Source organism: Maylandia zebra, linkage group LG20 (assembly GCF_041146795.1).
Source record: "Maylandia zebra isolate NMK-2024a linkage group LG20, Mzebra_GT3a, whole genome shotgun sequence".
NCBI lineage: Eukaryota > Metazoa > Chordata > Actinopteri > Cichliformes > Cichlidae > Maylandia > Maylandia zebra.
In genome coordinates this window covers 4,326,681-4,349,561 of record NC_135186.1, presented here as the reverse complement: position 1 = coordinate 4,349,561, position 22,881 = coordinate 4,326,681, and the positions used below count along the sequence as shown (strand labels likewise).

Genomic DNA, 22,881 nt, shown 5'->3' with positions numbered 1-22,881 from the left:
GCAGCTTGTGGGGATAGGTTAATTGGATAATCCAAATTGCCACTAGGTGTGAATGTGCGAGTGAATGTGAGTGCGAATGATTGTCTGTCCCTGTGTGTTGGCCCTGTGACAGACTGGCGACCTGTCCAGGGTGTACCCCGCCTCTAGCCCTATGACAGCTGGGATTGGCTCCAGCGCCCCCCACGACCCTGAAAAGGATAAGCGAATGCATGGATGGAACTTGGAAAAAGAAGGATGCTGTCCAACTTGTCACACTGGAGACTCTTTCTTGGATGCCTTTGTTCACTTTGTCATCATAGGGTGTTGTGTCCAGAATTTTAAAGTGAAAAATAAAATTGAATCCATTTTAAAATAAGGCTGTAACATGACAAAATGTGGAACAAGAGATACGGTGTGAATACTTTCAGGATGCACTGTATCTGCTGTGGGCACCCCTTATGAATAAGGAAGCAGTTCAAAGTAGCTTTCTTTATGTAAATGTCATTTTCAAAAGGTTATGGTCTAATAACTACATTTTCAAGAGCTTTCTGTTGTTGTCTTCATCAGAACATCACTCCTTTGTTAAACCAAAATACCTTATTATCAGACATATTTTGATTGTATGACAAACAAGCTATTTGCATATCTTCAAATCATGTGGATTTTCACATGCAAAATGTCCGAAAGCAAAATATAGCGATACAGAGAGTTTTGTGCTGAACTTGGTGCTCACTCTGACTCACAGGGAGGGGGGACGAGCTGGACATGAAAACAAAGTGCTCTTTGTTTCATGTCTTTTACTCATGATTATCAGCTACTGACGCAAGCACTTCTTACTCCCATGTTCTTAATCAAGTGACGTGCTGCATGTTTGTTACTTTTGAGAACCTTTCCAAATGCATTTGCTCTGCCTGTTGAAAAGAGGAAATCACTCCAATGCAAATAAGATTTATTTTTTACAGACACAAACAGCTTTACTGAACACAAACCACACACACGTTTCTGTGGGAGGACACACAGTGCTTTTGAAATAGCAACAAGCAGCCGTTTGATGACACCAGGACCTAAACTGAAGGCAGGAGTTTGTCAAGTTAGCAGATTCTCAGTTCTGTATAAAAATGACTTTTTGTTGATTTGGCAATGGTTGAACTTGTGCAAGGAGGGAACACCGAGGGAGGGGATCAGCATGCACCACTCACTGTACTATTACTCAGAAATAACTTAATGTAAAGGACAGATGGTACCATAATTAAGTTTAGACTGCCAGAAACAATGTCACAAACTAGGAGTATAATACAAATGAGAAGCGTCACTGCACAGAAATGCTTATGTGCCTTCACTGCACTGAGTCATTGAAACGACTGCTAAAATAACAGTAAAACTATCTGAAGACTGAGACTTTTTAAGCTAGTTACCCTGCATAAGGTCCTGTGGGTAATTATAGCAGAAATGTCAACCATATACCCACAACAATTCAACCAAGTTCGTCATTTTTACTACGGACATTATTAAAAGGCTGTTGTACCGGATGCTGAACCGATTCACTACAAATGTCATGACTGGTGGTGGTCAGAGGGCCCGGTGGCGCCTGTGTCCGGCAGCCTCGCCTCTGTCAGTGCGCCCCAGGGCAGCTGTGGCTACAATGTAGCTTGCCATCGCCAGTGTGTGAATGTGTGTGTGAATGGGTGAATGACTGAATGTAGTGTAAAGCGCTTTGGGGTCCTATGGACTAGAAAAGCGCTATACAAATGCAGGCCATTTACCATTTAGTAAATGTAACGATTTCAGAAACTATTAAACAATAAGTAATATTTGTAATTTATTTGGCTGTTAATTTAGGAATGGGTCTGTTAGCATTTTAAGTTTCTGTCTGCTCGGGGGGAATTCCTTTTCTACAAGGAAACAAAAATGTTACTGAAGCAGGTTAAACTTTTAATAAACTCTGACAGACTCGCTATAAACAGATCAAACCCCCCTGACTAGACTAGCAGCTACATAATCATTTGCCAAGAAACACTCAAGTTAAAATTATATTTGAACATCTAAGTCTCAAATAACCCAATAATAATTAAGTTAGTGTGACTGGAAACGCATGTGACCCCATTCAGTCAAAATCAATCAGCTGTTCATAAAAAGGGCATGACTGCTGCCGCTCAACTTGTTACACAAACCACAATCTGTAGATGCAAATTTGCTTTTACTAATACTGTGGATGTGTGGATTTTGAAGTAATTTAAAGTGAGAACCAAGGACCAGTGAATTTGTGAAGTCACGATGACTTTAATCTTTGACCACTGAATTCTAATCAGTTTGTCCTTGAGTCCACGCTAGTGTTTAACTCTTTCCTCAGGTTTCACTGCGACTGCAAGGCGTAGTTTATTTTGTTGGTCTAAAAGTAATATGAATTCTTGCTGTATCCTGCTTTGCTTAAGTTTAAGGTTCAGGTTATTTCAGGTTATAAAATCCTGGGAGTTCATCTGCTCCATTTCTCTGGCAGCCTTCCACGTCTATATAGTCAACTTTAGTTTACTCTCCATGGGACTCTTACGCAACACTCTTCAGTACATTTCCAGTCATCCACGTATCCTCTGTATGGTCTGTATTACTGGTGCCTTGAACACCTGCCTTACTTTTGAGACATAGTTGAATAGTTTCTATGCCCTCTCCTTTCTTAATAGTTTAAGCCTTTTACGGATTCTCAAGACAGTTGATCTTGGTTTACTTAAATTGCACGAAAGGCCTAAAAGAGACCTGCATGGTGTTACGCTGGAGTCTTAATTCTTTGTTGGATCCAGTGTATTTTTTATGAGTTTTGAATGTGAATGTTACTCAAATCTGATACAGGAAGAATTACATTGTACAAACATGTAAATATGACACGATATGGTCACAAACCATTAAAAAAACAAAACAAAATAAAGAACAAAAGATGTTATGAAATTCTAATTACTGTGATAAAATAAAGAAAGAGGGACTCAAAAAACTAAAAGAAGCAAACACCTTGGGTGCACAGACTATAAATTCTCTCCCTGATATTGGCTACCAGCAGCTCTCATTATCTTCCTGTAGCGTAGCTTTTCTCTTTTTACATGATGTGATATGTTTACATGTAAATCTGTGCAATGTCCTGATGTAAAAACAGGGAATGTGGTGAGAATTTTGTTTGTGTTGTGCAGCACGGTCACTTCTCCGCCTGCACAGCTCCCATACAAAGACTTCCCTCCTCTCTGATGGTCTCCAGCTCATCTGTGTGAATGGCCTGTGTGATTAAATTTAACTCCTCACACATGGTCTCGTACCGGTACGCCACACGGATGTCAGGAACGTTGGTTCGCCTGATGTCATTGCCTTCCTGTCCCTCTTTAATGTAGTTTGGGCCCAGCCAGTAACGCTTTGCCTGATTTAAAAAAAAACAACAACCCACAAATGTCATATTAAACACTCTGCGAACACCAGAATTTGTGATATGCAACAAAAAATGTATACCTTATGAGAAAATCCACTCATCAGTACACTGTTTCTGGCAAGCTCACACATGTCACAGGAGCTCAGTTTCCACACTTGAGCAGCAATGCTGTACTCTTCCATCAATGGCTCCTAAAAAAAATACACGCAGACAATTATATAAAAGCATTTTGTAGTGAAAATGCAAAGTTAAATTTGAAAATTTAATTTAGTTGAAAGATTTTGTCTGAATAGCTTAAAATTTATTTGAAATAGCCAAAGCTGAATTTGCTGAACCAGCTCAATTACATTAGAACACAAAAATGTAAACGAGGTTAAACGTAGAAGTAGAAAAGGAGTGAACACTGAGGGAGGGTAGAATTACCAAAAACTGAATATTGTAATAAATAAACCCCAAAAAGTACCTAAAATAAACATCACTTGTTGAAATTGCCTTTTTTTAAAAGTAGTTTAAAAAAGCAAAACCTGGAGCTGAAGTGCATCAGAATGAAGAACACACACACACACACACACACACACACACACACACACACACACACACACACACACACACACACACACACACACACACACACACACACACGGGAGATATAGTGATATAGCGGGTGTGTTTTTTATGCCAAACTGAAATAACAAGTCTGGATTTGTTGAATATGAATCTACCAATCATGAGCAGCTTGTTTCTGATTGGTTCCTGTGTCTGCAAAGCACAGAGCTTTTCCAACAGTGGCTCCCAGGCTCGGTGATTCTCTCCCTCCGAGCTGGAGATCTGTGGACTCAGTGGTCTCTTTCTTTTTAGACTTGTGCTTGCTCTTTTTTTAAAAATTATTTTCTTGTGAGGTTTATCTCAAAATGTGCTATAGAGATACATTTTGACTTAGTTACTTTACTTACTTAGGATTTTACAGTGGATTTATGACTTAGTGAAGGTGGAGGTTTAAAGCATGTTATTAAATGTTTGACTTACCTTGGTAAAGTGAAATTGCAGAGGGTCATCTGTAGACAGAGAGACCATGAGGCCTCTGGACAGGTACTCTGGTAGTGGGTTACGATGGTAGCTGAGAAACAGGCTGTTATTGCTGAGAGGAGACATGGCGATGCCTACCTGGGCTAGGTAGTATAGATACTGCAGCACAGGAGCCTGGAAAGAAAACATGGCACAATGATGACCAACGCATCAGAAATACATCAGGTCTAAATTTCCAAAATCTTATAAGGAAGAAACATAATACATAATAAATAAAATCTAATAATAATAATCTATAATCTGAGGCCTTCATAAACTCTTGGAAAAATAAGCTCCCCTGTTTGTGAGGTAAACAGCTGCTCAACAGCTGTTGAAGGTCACACCTTCCTGAGCAGCAGCCCATGGGAGATATTCTCGGTCAGCATGAAACCAGAAACCAGGTGATGGATCGGCCCTGCCTCGCCACAGTGAGGACGCAGGACGAGTGTGTGGAACCCCCGCAGCCTAAAACAATAAAGCCACACAATAGTGAGTACTGAGTTCAGCTGTGTTAGGGCTCAGCGCAAACACTCTTTGCTGCTTCCCAGTGACTCATATACAAAGAAGATGACAGATAAAAGCAAAGTGCGAATCTCCAGTGTGTATTATTTGCTCTGTAACCTTAAGCACTGTCGAAACAGAATTTGCATTTGTTATCAAAGTTTTTCGAGCTTAATTCACATGAGATAAATCCAGGCTTTTCGCCTTTTTATCCAATAATGTTATTAATCTTTATTATTGATGTGCTGCATGTGCTTTACAAAAACTGTCTTTTTGTGGTTAAAACAAAGGTTGACAAACCTTGACAAAAGGTTAACAAAATTTTGCAAGCGGGCATTTTTTGCAAGGAAAGAAAATTTTAACACTTCCTTTTACAAATGCATTAAAAATCTTCACCTATTCCTATCAAAGACCAAGATACTAATAACTATAACAAAACAAAAAAAAAAACGCTAATAGCTCAAATGACACATTAAGGATTGATTTATTTGTCTAACTGATGTTAAAAACACAAAAAATATACAATCATGGATCAAAAATCTCAGGCAGTCAGATCAAGTAAAGTCTGATTTATGTACCTGCGCAGGTGATTCAGCACAGTCATGTTTGCATACATGTAGTAGAGGTAGTAGGAATAGGGCGGGTTGTCCTCTTCTGTCCAGTTGACTGGGAGCGGACTGTCCAGGTTGAAGATATGTTGCTCTGGTTTTGATTCATCATCCACGCTGTCGAAACCCACAACCTGTTTGAGGGATGAAGAGCAGATCAATAAAACGACTACCCAAAAAGTGACTGCAGTAAAAGCAAATGACCAAAAAAGCTTAGATGTCGTACGTGCTGAAGGAAGAGGTGCAGCTCTGGGTGGCTGCTGGGGTCGACCGTAACCTCAAACAGAGGCATGAAGATATTCTCCAGCATTTCTTGGAAGTTGCACAGCTGCTTCTTCGTGTGGTAGACGTCACTTTGAAGAAACAAGAAAACAATTCAAGAAGCCCACAGGGGAGATAACTAACGAATGGGTTGAGGAAATAATAGATATCAAATCTTTATTTTACTCATGTATTCAATAGATATTTACAGAAGGATCATTCATAATGTTGACTTGGATTTGTGTCAGAGTTGCTAGATACATGGAAATGCTTAGTTTTCAGTATAAGTTGCATAAATGACACAAAAACAAACAACAAAAACTAAACACAGTAAAAATCGAAACAGTGTCTCTTTTCAGGCATTTTCCAGTTATAAAAAAAAAGAAGCCAAAACCGTTTAATATAGGGACTATTTTCTTTTTACTGTCTACTTCTGCAGTAGTTCTGCGGTAAAATACAAAACATTTTGTTAATGGAGAAGATGCATGACAACTTAGTTACGTTGCTACTCTTCTTTTTATCACTCAATTTTTGTCACATGATATATCACAACACCACATTTATATTTACAAATCTCACGTAACGTCGAGTAGCTTAGCAATAAGGGAGTGCAAGTATCATCAGCTTTTATTAGCTTACTTAAAATCTGCTCTAAAGAGAGAGGGGACTGCTTTTTCATTGTTGTTTATTTAATTCAGTTTGCTACTCTTTTTAAGCTCACAAGAGTCGTGGCACTTGGACAAGCCAGCGCACGTTGTCGGAGTAGACCTGATGTTTGACTGCCCATCTGGCCAGTTTGTCCCACTCGTTTCTGGAGCGGCCGTAGATTGACAGCCTGAGCTCCACGTTCTGGTACTTGCTCTCCTCCAAGTCGGCCATCACCTCCTGAGAAGAAGAGACACACCAAGTCAGCCAGAGGGCGCCAAAGCCCAGAGAGTCCGCCTCCAGGTACCAGAAACGACTGGTCTGTGTAAGAAACAAGTGTTTGCAACTTCAAGTGTTTGTGCATACAGTGAGCACCTTAATAATGTGACCAAAGTATTTCCCCTCAATGTAGTTGTCCGTTTTGATGAAGATCTCTCTCAGGATGGACTCGCCAATGGGATTATATTTGGCATTGAATTTGTCAAATCGGTGGAAAGTGTTACGATCCTGCAATAAAAAGGTGAAATACGGAGTCACAATCTCTGACCAGGCAGCACCTATGAAGACCTTTTTTTAAAATCTCCTTTATGGGCACTACTCACTGCATGCATGTCCAGTGTGTCAACACTCAGGTCAAAGGCTGTAAGGTGCATGCTCTCAAACACCTCCATCAGTGTCTGACCCCTGCCTCTTTCCACGTGTACAATCTCTTTGGGATACTTCTTCATGGCTCTTTTGATAAAACGTAGAAGGTGCTTCTGGTTCATACAAGAGGAAGCATGAATGTGCGTGTCAACCTGTGGAACAAGTCAGACAAACAGGGAACATAAACCCTCTAAGATACTGCAGTCTGCTTCTGGATTTAACAACACTAACCATGACTGGGTGAAACAGAAAAGCTCTCAAGTTCACCTTACGGATATTATAAAAGTCTCGATGTGGGACTTTCTTCTGTGCTGCCAGCTCTTTCATCTCATTGAGCAGGATGTGCATTTGGAATTTGGAGCTGAGGTATTGCAGACGTCTATAGCAGAAGGACTTTCTGTGGCAAAGCCAAAAGAAAGACAAATGATGGACTCTTTCTGTGACAGTCTGAAAATAAACTTCTGTTGATCCTTTTTGAGAATCTATTTTTTAACTATAAGGTTAAATTAATAATTTATTAAAAATGTGGGAAACCTACACTGGCCCATTTATAATGAGAGCCATCATGACGTTCATATCAGCGATGTACTCCTGCAGGTCTGGATACGGCAGATCCAGCTCTGTGGTCCTGTAGGCAACATAACAACTAAAACACTCTTTCCTCAAGCAAAATGTGTGAACTCAAGTCTAAAAACAGACATAAATCTAGTCACGGTGAGGACGAAGCATGTGTGCAGAAAGTAAAAGATTCCCGACAGATATCTCACTTATCCATAGTGTTCCTCGTCGTGTACAAGTGCATAACACCATCCACCATCTTACAGCCGTAACCCATATCAGGGGGCATGCTGGTGGGGTCCACGTTCTCATAGGGGTGTGTTTCAGAAACAGGTGGGTGCACTGTGGCATCTAAGAGGAGACAGAATGATCCAGTGTGTCACGACTTTGATCAAGGTGGGCAAGCAAGTGCAGCTATGGTCTGACTTTAACTGCCTACATGCTGTGACAGCCTGCAACTGATGGATCGTGAGATCTGTGGGTGTCCCTGGTTATGTTTTAATATGAGAGAATTGCACAGATTACCAAATATTTCTGAGCAAGAATAGCCTAAGTAGAGCACTCAAGAACACAGGTGCAAAAAACTGTTGGTAATTATTATTGTCTTCAAGACTGAGCTGAAATTATCCTGCAGTTAAATCTCCTGGGTCAAATTTGTTATGAAATAAATAACAGCTTTGATTTGTATTGAAATATTTAAAAAAAATGAAAAAAACACATACATTTCTTTTTTTTAGTCTAATAAACTAGATAACCTAAATTTACAAAGACAGACATTTACATTAAATAACACACTGACATACAAAGACTCCTAACATTTTGAACCGTAACATGTTCCTTATTTACTTGATAAAATCTAGTTTAATCATGGGTTTAAAAAAGATCTGTTCATCCATCCCTCCCTCCTTCCTTCCTTCCTTCCTTCCTTCCTTCCTTCCTTCCTTCCTTCCTTCCTTCTCCTTATCAGAAGTTAGGCCACAATTTGGTCCCAGGCCAGAGATATATATGATCTTCAGGTAAGGTTCTGGGTCTTAAAACCCACATCTAGGGGGGCACCCTAACAAGATATCCAAATGACCCCAACTGGCTCATTTTAACATTGTGAAATAGTAATTCAACACCAAACTCCCTCTGGATGTCCAAGTACCTCTCCCTATCTTTATATATCTATATGACCTTACTCTTCCAGTAATTACCCAGGATGCACGACCATATGTTTTTTTTTCTTTTTTGGGGGTGGGGGGGGGGGGGGGGGGTGTCTGGTAAATCATTTTTCCTTTTCAGGCCAGTCCCTTCCTCAACTCTGAGCTCTGCACTATTTTCCACTAAAGAACCGTGCCCTGCATTTTGGAGGTTCTGACTCTCATCCTGTCCCTTTCACACTTGGCTGAAAACCACTCCAGTGCACGCTGAAGGTCATGCTCCAATGAAGCCAACAAAACCACATCAACCGCAAAAAGCAGGATGCTTTTCTCAGGTTTCCAAAGCAGACACCCTCCTTACCCCAGCTACAGAATCTGAGACAAGGGGAAAACCAGGCAGAGTCCAACACAGACTGAAAACGTGCCTGACTTTGTGGCGAGGACACAGACAACACTCTCACCCCGGTTGTAAAAGGACCTGATGGCCCGTAACAACAGACTCAGAACCTGTGGGGTATACTAAATAAATATTGTTTTGACTAATTTAGATTACAGTATAAAATGATGCAAGAGCAATGGTGCAGATGAGGACATTCATACTTGCAGTGACTGTGGTTTCTGGGATCTCTTCCTCATAGATATCTAAGTCTAGGGGTCTCTCACTCAGCTCCTGCAGGTAACGAGCAGTGGTTCTGCAGAAGCTCTGCAGCGACAGGCCCATGTACTTTTGCCTGATGAACAGAGCCTTCACTACACATTTGGCAGCATCCAGCAGATCTGTAAATGGAACCTAGGACAGAAAAACAGATGTCTTCATGAAAGATTTGACTGTAAGAGAAAAAAACACACACACACAGTCTTCCTGCAGTGACCACTCTGACTTACCCCACATTTCTCTTCTCCAGAAATAGTGACTCGCTGGTACTCCCTCTCAGGGACCGGTTCTCTCTCCTGCAGGTCAGGAATTTGGCTCTGCTCCTTCATGTATCTTAAGATAGATAAATAAACATATGAGATCACCATTCTGGCAGTTTAAGATGAGCATTGAGGGGTTCATGTGACTACGGTTGACTCACTCAAGATCTGTGGCACTGTCAGTCTTCATGAACTCTTGCTTGGCTCGTAGGAGTATGTCAGGTTCAAACCTGAGATCACAAACACAAAGGCCGAGTTGAGTTCATAGTCTGACTGCAAAGTCAAGTACCTCTTTTGCCGCTCACGCTTACTTGACATCCTGGCTGATCTGTCGCTCAAGGCGATGACGTTTCTCCTCCAGCTGTTCAATGGGGCTGTCCTCTGGAAATTCATAGGGGGCGCTCCGCATCTCGCTCTCTGCCAGGCTGCGTGAGAACAGCTCCTTCAGACAGAGACAAAGAAAAATGAAAGCCACGGCGTAACTTTGAACATCACTGGTTAATTATTTGCACAGTGGCTGAACACTGACTTCGGCAATCTCCTTGTATTTTCCATCCATGGAAGTACGTAGGTCAATGGATTGTTTCAAGGCCACAGGGATCCCAGGCAAGGAATGCTGGGAAGTGAGGAGGTGGCGGGTACCACGGAGATCAACTGCAGATAAATAGGGAAAGAAAGTAGGCGCTGAGCAGTTTCTCTTCTGTGATAACATATTCTCAGGAGCCTTATTTCGAGACTTCAGTAAATAATGGTCTAATTACAGTATGAAGAGAAGAAACAACCCACTGAGTGGAGCACATGGGGGCTAATGTTTGCTGTTTATCTTTATATCATGTCTTTGCCTGTGCTGCATTTTTAATAACCTGTAGGAAATAATTTGTCATTGGTGTGCATGATAATAGCAACTTGCTTCCATTTAGGGTAATATTTTATAATACAGCCCGTGACTAATGGCGTAATTAAATTTAATTGTATTTAATTCGAAATTGCAATGTGATTATATTTACTTACAAATAATTAATATCCTGGTAACTTATTGGAAAACACAACAAATATTTCCCCATCTTACATCATAAGTACACTGTACTCTTGGGCACACGGGCTGTATTATGGAGTAGCTTAACCTTAACCAACTTCTGGATATTTTGCAGGAAAGGAGGCACATATTATAATGTAAGTAATTTTAAGTACATCATAAGTAAAAAAGAACAAATGAGCAATAGAAACTTCATTATGCATTGTAAATGTAGGATTGGAAATATTGTTTTCCTTCAAAATTACTAAGAAACATAACATTTTCTTGTCTCCCATTCTGTAAAATACCTGAAAGTTAGGCAAGGTTATGCTACTCCATAATACAGCCTGCACCCCAAAAAGATGGCACAACAATGTTTGGTTTTCCACTAAATTACCCAGAAATTACGAAGTACTAAAAATGACATGTGCACTACTTAAATTTATTTACAGTATAATTATTTCTTTCTTTACAGTAAAACTGTAAAACTACATTTTGACTTCAAATGAAACACACTGAATGTCCATTTAATTACAGGGGAATTTTAGCCTTAGTTGCGGGCTGTTATAAAGTGTTGCTCGCTTTGATTTAAAGATTTACTGTCAGAGTCTAAGACGTTTACTTTTTTCTAGGCTCCTCAGAATTATCAAATTATAATGGTTTCGGTGGCTTTCGTGGTTCGTTAAAAAGCTTTTGAGCATGAGGTAATGCATTGTTACAAATTGAAAAATGCACATCTCAGTCAGGGAAGCTCCACTGCTAAAAGCTTTTTATTCACTCAGCAAAAGTATCGATTCAGTGTAATTTACTCTTAATGTTACATGTTAGGACCGATAAGATTGCTTGTAAAACTTTTTCAAAGTCACTAAAACAATCTGCAGAAGCTTGTTGTTCCTCTTCACACAGCAGTGGAGGTCTGAGCTCAGTGGCTGTTTGTGCCTTCAGACACAATGAGCCATTCAGGTGGAGAGCCCATCAGCACATACACCGACTGATGCAAGCCATTGTTGCCACTGCAAGGCTTGAGTTTTATACAAACCCTGTTGTCATGGGAAGCTGAAGAGGGGAAAATAAAGGAGGCTGGTTCTTGACATTCAAAGACTTAGGACATGAGAGGTATGAGTGGAAACTGTTTTTTATAGCACAAAAGAAAACAGAGATCACACTTTCCCCTTTCGGCGTATATTTAGACAGATATTAATCTTCCCCTTGAAACGATGCACCTGCCACTGAAATATTCATCATCCTGCTAAATATTTCATCCTGTGCATGCTAGGCTGTCACTGAGACTGTTGTCCGTCAGCATTTATAGACCATACACACAAGAAGGTCAAAGAGGGCGCACTGTTTGATACTTAAAGTCTGCACTCAAGTTTGACTTATTTAACGCAGCATGTCTGAGCATGCCTGCTCCTTGGAGAAAGCAAAGGAGACCAGAGAGGCCAATTAACTGGGCCGATTAGCACTTCACAAAAAGCTTCATTAAAATTTATTTAATAAAAAAAAAACACTCAGTGAAGTAGGCGAAATGGCTGCTATAAAGAGAGACGGTGGTAAAATAATTGGCTGGACCACAACTCACCACCAGTTTATCACCTTCTGCTTAACACCGTCCAATCAGCACTTCCCACTCCCACTCACATGGACTACAAGGGAGTAAAGTCAAAACAAGCACAGTATTTCTGGCTAAAAGGTTTTTCAGATCATTATGAGAAACGCAAACTTTTTTCTTAATTATTTGAGTATGATAATGTTTTGCCCTGTAATAGTTGAATGAGTTTAACTCAGTTTCCCTTTATAAAAAATATCATTTTTTACTGAACTGTGTTGAAAAATGATCTTTGATATTTGATATATATTTACTAAAAAGCGGATTCATTTGATTTAGGAGATGCACAGAATCATCTTGTATAGCTTCCTCTCTGAAATACACATCAGTGCTGGGAAAGTCTAAAGATAAATGGTTGTAAAATCTTCTTTTTTATGTCATTTTGAAGATTTTTTTTCTGCTTACACACTCAGCAGGATCAGTCCAGTTTAAGTGTTCATCATAGTGCTGTCGACAAACATGGCAAAATTAGCCTCAAGTGAAAGTTGGAAAGCTGTTTTTTTTTGCATATTTATTTACAATTGTTTGGTTAGAGTCACTATGCATAACTATAAACTCACCAGACACTTTATTAGGAACACCGATTTAACTGCTTGTTAATGCAAATATCTAATCGGCCAACTCAAAGCGTTTAGACATGCAAGCAGAAAGAAAGTGATGACCATAATGTTTCTTTTCATTAATTGACTGGAATGACTATGAAGGTAGCACAGCTGATGGTGCCAGACTGCCTGGGTATTACAGAAACTGCTGATCTATTGAAATTTTCCCACACAACCATCTCAAGTGTTTAAAGAGAATTATTCAAAAAAGATAAAACATCCAGTGAGCTGCAGTTCTCTGAGTGAGATGCCTTGTTGATGGCAGAAATCAGAGGTGAATGGCAGGAAGCTTCAAGCTCATCTCTGAAGAGTATTTCCAGCACCTTTTTGCATTAAGCACAAAGAATTGGGTCAGGGGGGCCTGGAGCATATCCCAACTACCATAGGGCAAGAGGCAGGGTACGCCCTGGACTGGTCACCAGTTTGGTACAAGGCTAACACAGAGACATAACCCCATGCTTAACTTTGGACTATGGGAATAATATCCAGAGAGGCCGCACACAGACACAGAGAAAATATAAAAATGCCACACAGAACTGGATATTTTAATATTCATAAAATATTTATACTTCAATATTGGAAAGCTAATATTTTAAGTACTTTATACTCACTTCAGGTTAAGTTTGGAAGCCATAATTATCATTTCCCACTATTTTGACAGTTTTTAGTGCACACTAACTGCTGATACAATTAGCTGTTAATAGCAGCTCTAGTCATAATGGAAATATAAATATATAATAAATCATTTATATAAATAAGAAATTATACTGATGCTCGTATAAGTCAGCTTCCTCTTTCCAAAAGCAGGGTTGAGTCAGTAAAAAAATGCTGCGATGCTCCAATCTCAGCTGAAAACTGAAGTCACACATAGATGCTTCTCTGCTATTAAGAAAGGGCAAGTCTGTCAAACGTAGCGGTTGCCTAAGATATGTCTCCGCTGTTATTCTGGGAGACATCAAAATCATCATGATTACAGCGGACACTTGTGCGGAGGGCGGGAGGTGACCAGTGGCAAAGACATGCATGCTGGGCCACAATAGAGCAGAGCCTAGCCAAGCCTACCAGACCCCAAGCTAATCCCCTAATGGCTGCTATATTTGGATCAGTAGCATCAATGGTTGCATAACAACTCATCCCCCAACAGAAGAGCAAACCACTCAAAAATTAAAGTCAGCCTTAATTCATTTGCCTTTAAACTATATATAATCTGGCAGGCTGAAGCTTTTAATGCACTATGAGGCAGGTGCATGAGGGTCCAATTAAAACACAATTTAAAGTGTTTCCCGGCTCTACCACATGTGTAGGAGCAAAAAACACTTTGAACATGAGACAACGCAGCTCACATGCTCTCTCACAGCTCGTCACTACATATTGCCTCAAAACAAGGTCAGATAGTATCAGCTTGCAGAGAGACTTGCACCACATGAATATTTCAGTAGCAATACAGAGCATGGAGAGGTCCCAGCTCAAGTCTTACAGCATGGTGTAAAAAGTCACCACAGACGCAACGATAACTGGGAAGTCAACCTACTCCTGGAGCTGCTTTTTTCTCAACCTTGTACAGGAATAAAACTTTCCAAAGAGCGTTAATATTCCCTGACCGATCAGAGTTAAGATTACAGGATGGTTATATTTGTATATTGACTGTCTTTTACCTCTACACCCTCCCCTCTTTCTGGCTACAACCACACAGGCCATGGTTCACCAAATGCTTTCTACCTTCTTCCACTGACTGTGCAGCTTTCTGCTCACAAAAAACGTCAGTGACTCACAGCCTCTGTAGCAAATCTCTCTCAGTGGAAGCCGTATGTTCTCACAGCGCACATGTGTCAGCACTGCTGAGATGGCAGGATTACTGGTGATGGACAAGTATGATTAATAAGTCAGGGGAGTAAATGTGGATAGTCTCGGAACCACTGTTTCAGTTGTTTTTCATCGATGGGCGCAGATTACCACTTCAGCGTAACTAAATTACCAAATTTGGCGACTCACCACTTGTATGGGCAGTCTCCTGGTCATATAAAAAAAAAAAGGATCCTATCCAGCTATGCATCAATCAGCCGCCATCTCTCATTACTGAAAGTTCTTCTATGCCAAGTGATGGTTTAGTCTCTGCAGCTGCACAAACTGCATGTTCACAAATCTCCTCTCTGTATTTATTTTACTGTTGTCAGACTTCTCAGTTGAACCATAAAGAAAAGCAATACCAAAACTATAAAAAGCTCAATGCCCACTAGACTTGGAAAAAAAAATTTCTGCAGGGTCTTGCGGTTGGAGGCGTAGCTCAATTTATCGATCCTGGCTGCTTCTCTTTGCACGGTTGCACCTTTAGAGCACTCTCAAAAGACGCGAGAAAAGCAGTTTTTGGGACAATCAATCGACACACATTCTTCTCAGCGCACTAAAGACAGCACTGCTCAGGGCTGTTACACAAAGCCACCAAGGGACAGGCAGAGGAGAGTGGCAGTGATTGGGAAAAAGAGAAAGGAAAAAAGGAGGAGAGCGAAAGGGTTATTTGGGCTTTTTTTTTGTTGCAAGGGATGAGGGTAGTGGAGCGTACCTGCCTCCTCAGAACCTGTCTTAACCAGCAGCTAGCAGGGCCGAGGGAGGAAAGAGAGACAGAGAGAGGGAGAGAGAAGCTGTCCTGGCAGGGCGATGGAGCATGCCAAACAGCAAATGGCCCAGGATGGCGTCTGCTGTCCTTTTAAGATGGGTTAAATGTGATGGCAAGGACAGAGGGATGGCAAGAAACAAGAAAGAAACACTTCAAACAGTCAAATGTCAAAACTGGCAAAATAAATGAAAACCCCCCACACGCGTACATATGCTTTCACATCAATGCACTCACAGACTCACACAGTCATACCCTCTGCTCGCTTAATCTGTCCCTGTCATACATACAAAGAGCTGGTCCAGCAGATCCATGAACTCCCCTTCACATCCCAGTATGTGACCCCCCACCCTCTGCTCTGTCTGCCTCCTGGTTCAGGCCAGCTGTCGTTGCACTAGCTGCCTCTGGAGCTGATCCTCCTCATTTGAATGCCTCTGACATCTATCTGGAACGTACCACGGGAGGGTAAGGAGGCAGGGGGAGATGGCGCACATTACCAGAGGATGTGCACTACTACTGCTATGAGTTACTGCAACAAGAACCCCCCCGCTCCTGTCTACCTTATAGTCCATGCTGTATTTTGCTGAGGGGACCATGTGTTCAGGATGTTTGTATCCTCAGTGTGTGTGAGTAAAGCGGTGCTGTCTCAGCAACAAGGTTTGAGACGTCATTGTCTCTCTCTTTTTTTTTTTGCCGCTGAATAGTAGCAGTGTGAGAGAGATGCCTGTCCGATAGATGCAACCTGCCTCCTTCTCTTCTCACATGAATGAAATTAAAGGGCCAGCAATGTTGTCCCCATTACGGTTGCTGCAGCAACATAATATGCTGCAGGTCTGCGACTGCATTCCCAATCACAGAACTATGCATATGCTATTTGAAATTATTCTTCAGTAACACAATGACCCGCATTTCTACAGCCTGATTTCAAAATATTAAACATTTGCAAAACCCTCCACTGAATAAGCTCTTTACTTTTTTTGATATACTTTTGTAATAAATGTAAATTTGCGCTGGATAACAGAAGCAACAATGTGGATCTCAAAAATGTGGTGAAAATGCAGTGAAGGTGGTGAATGTCCCAGTTTATTTATACATATATATATATATATACACGTATATATATATATACATATATAGTGCATTATGCTTTTGTTTTGTGTCTGAAACACAATTAAGGCTCATAAACAAAACACTATGTGGCTTGAAACTTGAATCTGTATCATGTTAAAAAGTGAGTGCTTGCGTCAAACATCTTATCTTCTCTTGCTCAATATTATTCAGCTCAGTTTGTCTAAACTCAGAGCTGAGTAAAAGAAATTCCTACCTTTTCAGTCCCTATCTTAGACTCTTTTTCTATGCTGTCTTTTTATTACAAATGATACAGGAGCCATTATTCTCGCTTGGAACAGATTTAACATCTAAAAAAGAACAAATGAAATAATAGCTCACATTTCAGAGTTCAGAAAATGTGACTGAAATGAAGTAAATTGTGCGTTTCTTTACTTTAGCAGCAGAAACATATGTGAGGAATAAACTGTAGCTACCTGTGGAAAAAATAAGACATTCATTGGAACAGTCCCAGGTACCATAAGGTGAGAAGCGGGGTACACCATGGACAGGTCGCCAGCCGGTCGCAGGGCCAGTCAGAATTTCTTCATAACAAATTACAGGTGATGCTGCTGATGCAGGTAATTTGCATAGAGTTTGACTGTGCAGCTTTACTGGACTACAACAAATTACTGATTAAAAGCACTCTGGCCATCATTATACCACACTGCAAAAAAAGTATCCTCTTTTCAAGCTCCAGACTCAAACATGATGCCGTCAAACAAATTAGAGCACTGAAAAGTCCATATAACTACCAGCAAATTATCACTCTGCCTCTCAAGCTAAAGGGATGCGTTTCTTTTTACAAGGCACTCAGATTCCAAATTGCTTTCAAGAGGTCTAATCAAATTGTTGAGGCCTTGCAGAAACAACACTTTCTTCAGACCAGGCTCCCTCTGATGGTCGAACACAGAGTCACACACTGATTAATCAAAGCCCTGAAACGTGTCATTCTACAAAAACCAGCACCGAGGATCAATATGGAAAAAAACATCAGTATGTTGAAGAGTACCTCTCTGATTGTTAATATGCTTTGATAATTATACATTTCATTACAGATTCATCTAGATTAAATGAGACATTGTAACAATTATCTATTCACCATTTTCAATCATAGCAATGCCTCATATTTTTATATAAAGATGTGTTGTCATTCATTCTTCAATCATGAATTAAACCGATGATTTGCAGGGGTTATTTTGACATGATTGGCATGAAAATCCCAACAGTTCAAATCCAAATATACTCAGCTGATCTGGATATTTTCAGAATCAAGAAAATATTTTTGCTTTCCATGTTGAAGCTTTTACATTAGGACTATTTCCTTACAGAAAAGATTATTAAGCACCGTAATTACTTCTAATTACTCACTTATCACTGCTGCTCTAGTAGAAAGCTGTATTAAAAGGAAATACTTAAAATACACAAAGATTCCTCTAAATGTGTCACACAAACCACTGAAAATATTATCTATATTTTAGCAACTAGATGCTTTCTAGTCTTTCTATTGAAGAATATATCTGTAGTAGCCGGCACCGTACCTTTCAAACAAGACAACTCTCCACAGATCAATGTGCTGCAAACAGCAGATGACATCAGAGGACTCTGCAGTATACCCCTTGTAGCACCACATTATTAAGTACGTGCAAATATCCTTTGAAACGATGGTCCCACCCTTAGGGCACAAGTCCATGAGACCCGTATAGGGCCAGATAAGTTGGTTCATGTAAGTAAGAGATATACCAACAGCTAACCAGCAGCACAGACTGAGGATGGACATAAGGAGTGACTGACTGAAGGTTATCAGCTGAAGGTGTGTTGGGTTGAGCACCATCGTTACAGGATCTCTGTCGGGTCATTACTGTAGCAGTTTATGACACAGACTCTGACTTATGTGACATGCAATGATGACAAGGCGTGGCACATCCGAAGGAGGTGTGATCGAGATGTGGGCGAAGTGCAGTGTGTCAAAGATCCATTACTGTATGAACGACCAATTAGAATTTTGTAATACTTGAAATTGTGTTTGATATTTATTTTTTTTTATGCTGCTCTGCCTTTCCAAAGTACTAGAATGCCTTTTCCAGCCCTAACTCTGACCCTTCACTGCGTTTATATGACAGCTGCTGTATTGAAGATAACGATAGCTAATCAATTATTGCAAATCTGTGAATAAACATCCACTGCTACATGTTATTTGCACTGTTTTAAGTGGTTCAACAAGTGGAACACAGCGCACAGCACGGACTAGCCAAACTGGTGAGTGGGTGTCGGTCTAATATCGGCACTGGCTCTTTCACAGCCACAGAAGTGATTCACCTACTGCTTCTCTCTCTGCCGAGGTTTGCTCCACAAATCCTGCACATTTTTGAAGAGTTTCACTGCACAGCATATGCTACACCACAGCCTTTCTGCCTGATGGACATGGTACAGGGTATTATGTGTACAGAGGTTTTACAACCCTTGAAGAAATTTAAGCTGTGAGAGATTCATTTAGTTCTGTTTATTCCGCTCTGCTGGATTTAATAAGATAAAAGCTCTTCCAGCATGGGGAATATCAACTTAAACAATCATTCAGCACAGCAGCGAGCACACAATCTTGAATTTATGATCTCTAATAAGCAGCTGGAGCATTATTAAAAACCTTAGTAATTCTTCAAATAGAACATCTAATATAGTCACACTCTCGCTAACCTGCAACCTTTTTATTTTTACTCCATCTTATACAGACTGCAGTGTACTGTAGTGGTGTGAACTAGAGGGCGTCCTTTTGAAAAAACAAAAAAAATGAGTCACTTAAATGTCATATTTGCTTACTCAGAAGGTTCCCTGGATGCTTTAACAACATAAAATGTGATGTTGTCCTAATGCGCCTCTGTGGAGACTTTCTAAATCAAACCCCGGAGGCTTCAGTACTGAATCTGTATTGGGCAGAGACAGCCTGCGCTTCCTGTTTCTGCCAGTGCTGCTTCTCTTCAATGATTTCTTCCAACAAGAACGCAATTTTGGAGCAGCAAATGAGGATAATTACAGGGAACATTTCGACTGGAAGGGAAGGGGGCTGACAAATCCCTCAGACATCCTGCTGTTGCATTTATTGTCAGGGTTGAAAATCAATCCCTAACTACCTCGCCAATCATCGTAACGTCATAGCGTGCTGCTGTCTATCCCCAGTGGTGACATGACCTATCTGAAGGAGCTTTTTTTAAAGACGCAGTATATTTTTTAAGAACATGTTGTGCGTGCATTATGTCATACCAAACTCTCAAATGTATTCCAGTGAGGAAAGACTATATTACTTCCTCCAAATGAAATAACATCGAGACTCGGGCGTCTTCTTCCATTTAAATACAGTTATCTATGGCTCAGTTCATTTTCTTGAATCAAAAACCTGCGGTGGGGTGAAATGATTTAATATTTGCGTATTTTACTTTCTCTCTGAAAAACAGATGACCAACAAAGACTGACAATAGTTCTGAATGACACTGAGGTGTTTGATTCCTTATAAACAACTCATAAGGTCTAAGTGTGATCTTTCATTATATCACCATTTGCATGACGTAAATGTAACTGAATGAAAACATTTTGCATTTCAAAGAAGACTAATGAACAGAAATAGCTGCTATTTGATCTTTTGGTCATTGTATACTCTTTGTAGTTTCAGTGAAAGCCTGACCAGCGTGTGCATACATCAGAAGGGAGGCTAATCCTCTCATTCAGTGGGGGATCAAGTCCTGATGTACCAACTTACATATTCTCTGCAGGCTACATACCACCATGGGGCTGAGTGAAAAACACTGCTGTTGCTGTTTATCTAAGCATCCAATCCCGTTTCTTAAAGGAGAAGACTAATTCTACATGCTGCACAGGGACTAAAATTGTTTTTTCACTGCATGCAATATGTTTCGAAAGCATGCAACAATATAAAGCACTTCCAACCTGTCAAACAGCCTGTAACCCTTTAGGCTAAAACAGGCAAAACATCAGTTTTCACCTAACAACAACAAGTTATGCAACATCAAATTTGCTCCATACAGCAGCAGCCGATCATACTGTAAATCTACTTTGGATGATCCAGCTGATGCATGTTGTGTGTGTTCTAAAATGAAGCTGGAAAATAAGAGTTGAAGGGCAAAACTAGAAGCCAGAATGCTGTCATTAAACTGCAAGGTATGAAGGCAAAATCCCCCGCAGAGCATCCAAAGCATCCTCTGCTGCACTGCTCTAATCAACAGGTTTGCATTTCCCAACTACTTACGAAGAAAAAGTAATTACCAAAGATTCTTCTTTAATGAGTTTTTTCTTGTTTTCTAAAATAGAATAATCTAATTTCACCTAAATATGCATAGTACAGGGCTAATCCCCCTGGCTTCAGATCATATTGTTCCTCCTTCTGTTACAAGATCAGGATGCTCAAACCGTCCTCCCTCTGCAGTTCCAGTCTGCCACCACTCACCTGTGCTGGCTGTGTACTGCAGGCTTCCCCTCTTCCTGAAGGGAGACAAGGGCTTGTTTTTGGCCCCTGTGCCCCCGGCTGAGTTCCCGGAGGTCAGGTTGGAGGACATGTTCCCGGGTCTCGCTGGCTCAAATTGGGAAAAGAAGAGCTGAGTGAGTCAGAGCTGCGGCTGACGGAGCGGCGATAAGAGACACAGTGAGAGAGGACAAGAGAGGAGACCGGGGACAGACAAGAGAGGAAGGATGGAGCACAGATGCTGGGAGTTTGAGGGAGTAGGTGCCAGTCAGGGTGTTCGTGTGTGAGTGTGTGTGGATGTGAGCAGGGATTTCCAGAGTGGTTGGTGCAGCGTGGGGCTGCGGAGCATCCCTCTGCATCGGAATAGTCCCCGCCCCCTCAGAAAGACTCCCGTGCCTGAGCTGCAGCACTGATGGAGGGTGGGGTTGTGATGGAGAGGCCCACCCCCAGCACGCCATGCGCCATTTACACGTACAACAACGCTCAGCACTATTGCGCAGTCCTGCTGTTGCCATAGCAACCACAAATCTAAATGTGGGCAAGCAAGCGAGGAGAAAAGTTGTGGTTATAGCGAAACTGAAGTAGTAAAAGTCAATTCTACTCACTCTGTTTTTGCAAACCACCTGTTATCTTCGCAGTCTTTGCAATTTAGGGCAGAGACTGAACAGTTACCAAGTAATGAATTAAACACTCATTATTATGATGAATACTGGGATTTTTCTTTTCTTGTCACAAAAAATACAAATGCTTATTACACTTAGTGTAGGTACGTGGAGAGCATCTGTAACCATAACCGTAAAAACTCTGCTCGGATTTATGTCCTTATTTGCAAACTGCAGGGAGAGAGAGAGACGCGCGGATTCCGCGCAGTCCTTCAATTGTTTGAGGAAATGGACTCTTCGACGTAGGTCAAAAAGATCCTCGGATTAGGTAAAACACTCCAAATTTAACTTGTGAGAGTACATTATCAGGATGTTGGTATCTCTCATTTTAGGTGAATTGTCATGTAATTTCTGAAAGAGAACGGCCATTTTTCATGTACTCTTATTTCAGTTTAACCCAGACTATTTTTTCAGGTGCCACTGAAGCACAATCAGCACAATGACATGGGTATTATGAGAAAGATTAATTGCGCCATTGTTGATTCGCCACAGGACGACTGTTTTAAGTTAAGCAATAAATGAGAGTTCATATCTTTGCTGTGAAACAATTTTAAGTGCCTACTTTCATTCAGGAGAATAAAAACTTCAAAACTTAATGTCCTGATGATGGTGACGTCACCAAACAGCTTGAATCCCAGTGTAAGGCTCGCAATGACTCGTTTTCGCCAAAAAAAAATTCGATTTACTGTAACATAAGCAGCAAATCCTCATTAACTGAAGCTGGAGCCAGGAAAACATTTGGTGTATGAAAATTTATCACCCCATTTATTTTTATCACTTGATTATTGTAACTTTCATCTCTTATAAGCCAGCGAGGTGCGATTAGAGACAGCAGTAACAAAGCACCCTGAGGTGGGGTGAATTATTTTCTTGGAAAACAACTTGCTGGGTTGCTCAAGGGAAGCTTTAAAAAGACCACATTTAGTGAACGCGTTTGATGCATTATACTAAAAAACACATGGGAGGAAAATCGTTGTGTACGATTAAAGAGGGATTTACATGACGTCAGTGTACTATATTTTAATTCACATCATTACACAGAAACAGAAAATGTGTAATGTTCATATTGGTACTGGAAT

At 40.7% G+C, this 22,881-nt stretch overlaps 1 protein-coding gene across 5 annotated transcripts; it reads right to left on the bottom strand.

The window, feature by feature from the left end:
- Nucleotides 1-911: 911 nt before the first annotated feature.
- ampd2b (adenosine monophosphate deaminase 2b) lies at nt 912-21,598 on the bottom strand. Of its 5 annotated transcripts, none has more exons than XM_004554242.4 (19): nt 15,853-15,960; nt 15,512-15,652; nt 10,255-10,379; nt 10,037-10,167; nt 9,887-9,955; nt 9,696-9,798; nt 9,411-9,600; nt 7,878-8,019; nt 7,649-7,738; nt 7,378-7,507; nt 7,068-7,262; nt 6,841-6,972; nt 6,542-6,705; nt 5,786-5,912; nt 5,530-5,693; nt 4,795-4,915; nt 4,412-4,585; nt 3,466-3,576; nt 912-3,376 (listed from the first exon to the last, which is right to left on the bottom strand). In XM_004554242.4, the coding sequence occupies exons 3-19, from the start codon at nt 10,282-10,284 to the stop codon at nt 3,161-3,163; spliced, it is 2,289 nt and encodes a 762-aa protein (XP_004554299.1). In that variant the 5' UTR covers nt 10,285-10,379; nt 15,512-15,652; nt 15,853-15,960; the 3' UTR covers nt 912-3,160. The 5 variants fall into 5 exon arrangements, with proteins under 5 accessions (XP_004554299.1, XP_004554300.1, XP_004554298.1 ...); XM_004554243.4 differs by having other exon boundaries at nt 15,512-15,647; XM_004554241.4 differs by lacking the exons at nt 15,512-15,652; nt 15,853-15,960 and adding an exon at nt 21,126-21,598.
- Nucleotides 21,599-22,881: the final 1,283 nt, after the last annotated feature.

Coding starts and splice junctions, on each gene's coding strand:
- ampd2b (XM_004554241.4), bottom strand. CDS start 21,234: ATGTCCTCCAACCTGACCTCCGGGAACTCAGCCGGGGGCACAGGGGCC. Junction 9,799..9,886: donor GACAGTGCCACAGATCTTGA/GTGAGTCAACCG, acceptor ATCTATCTTAAG/ATACATGAAGGAGCAGAGCC. Junction 7,739..7,877: donor ACGAGGAACACTATGGATAA/GTGAGATATCTG, acceptor TGTTGCCTACAG/GACCACAGAGCTGGATCTGC.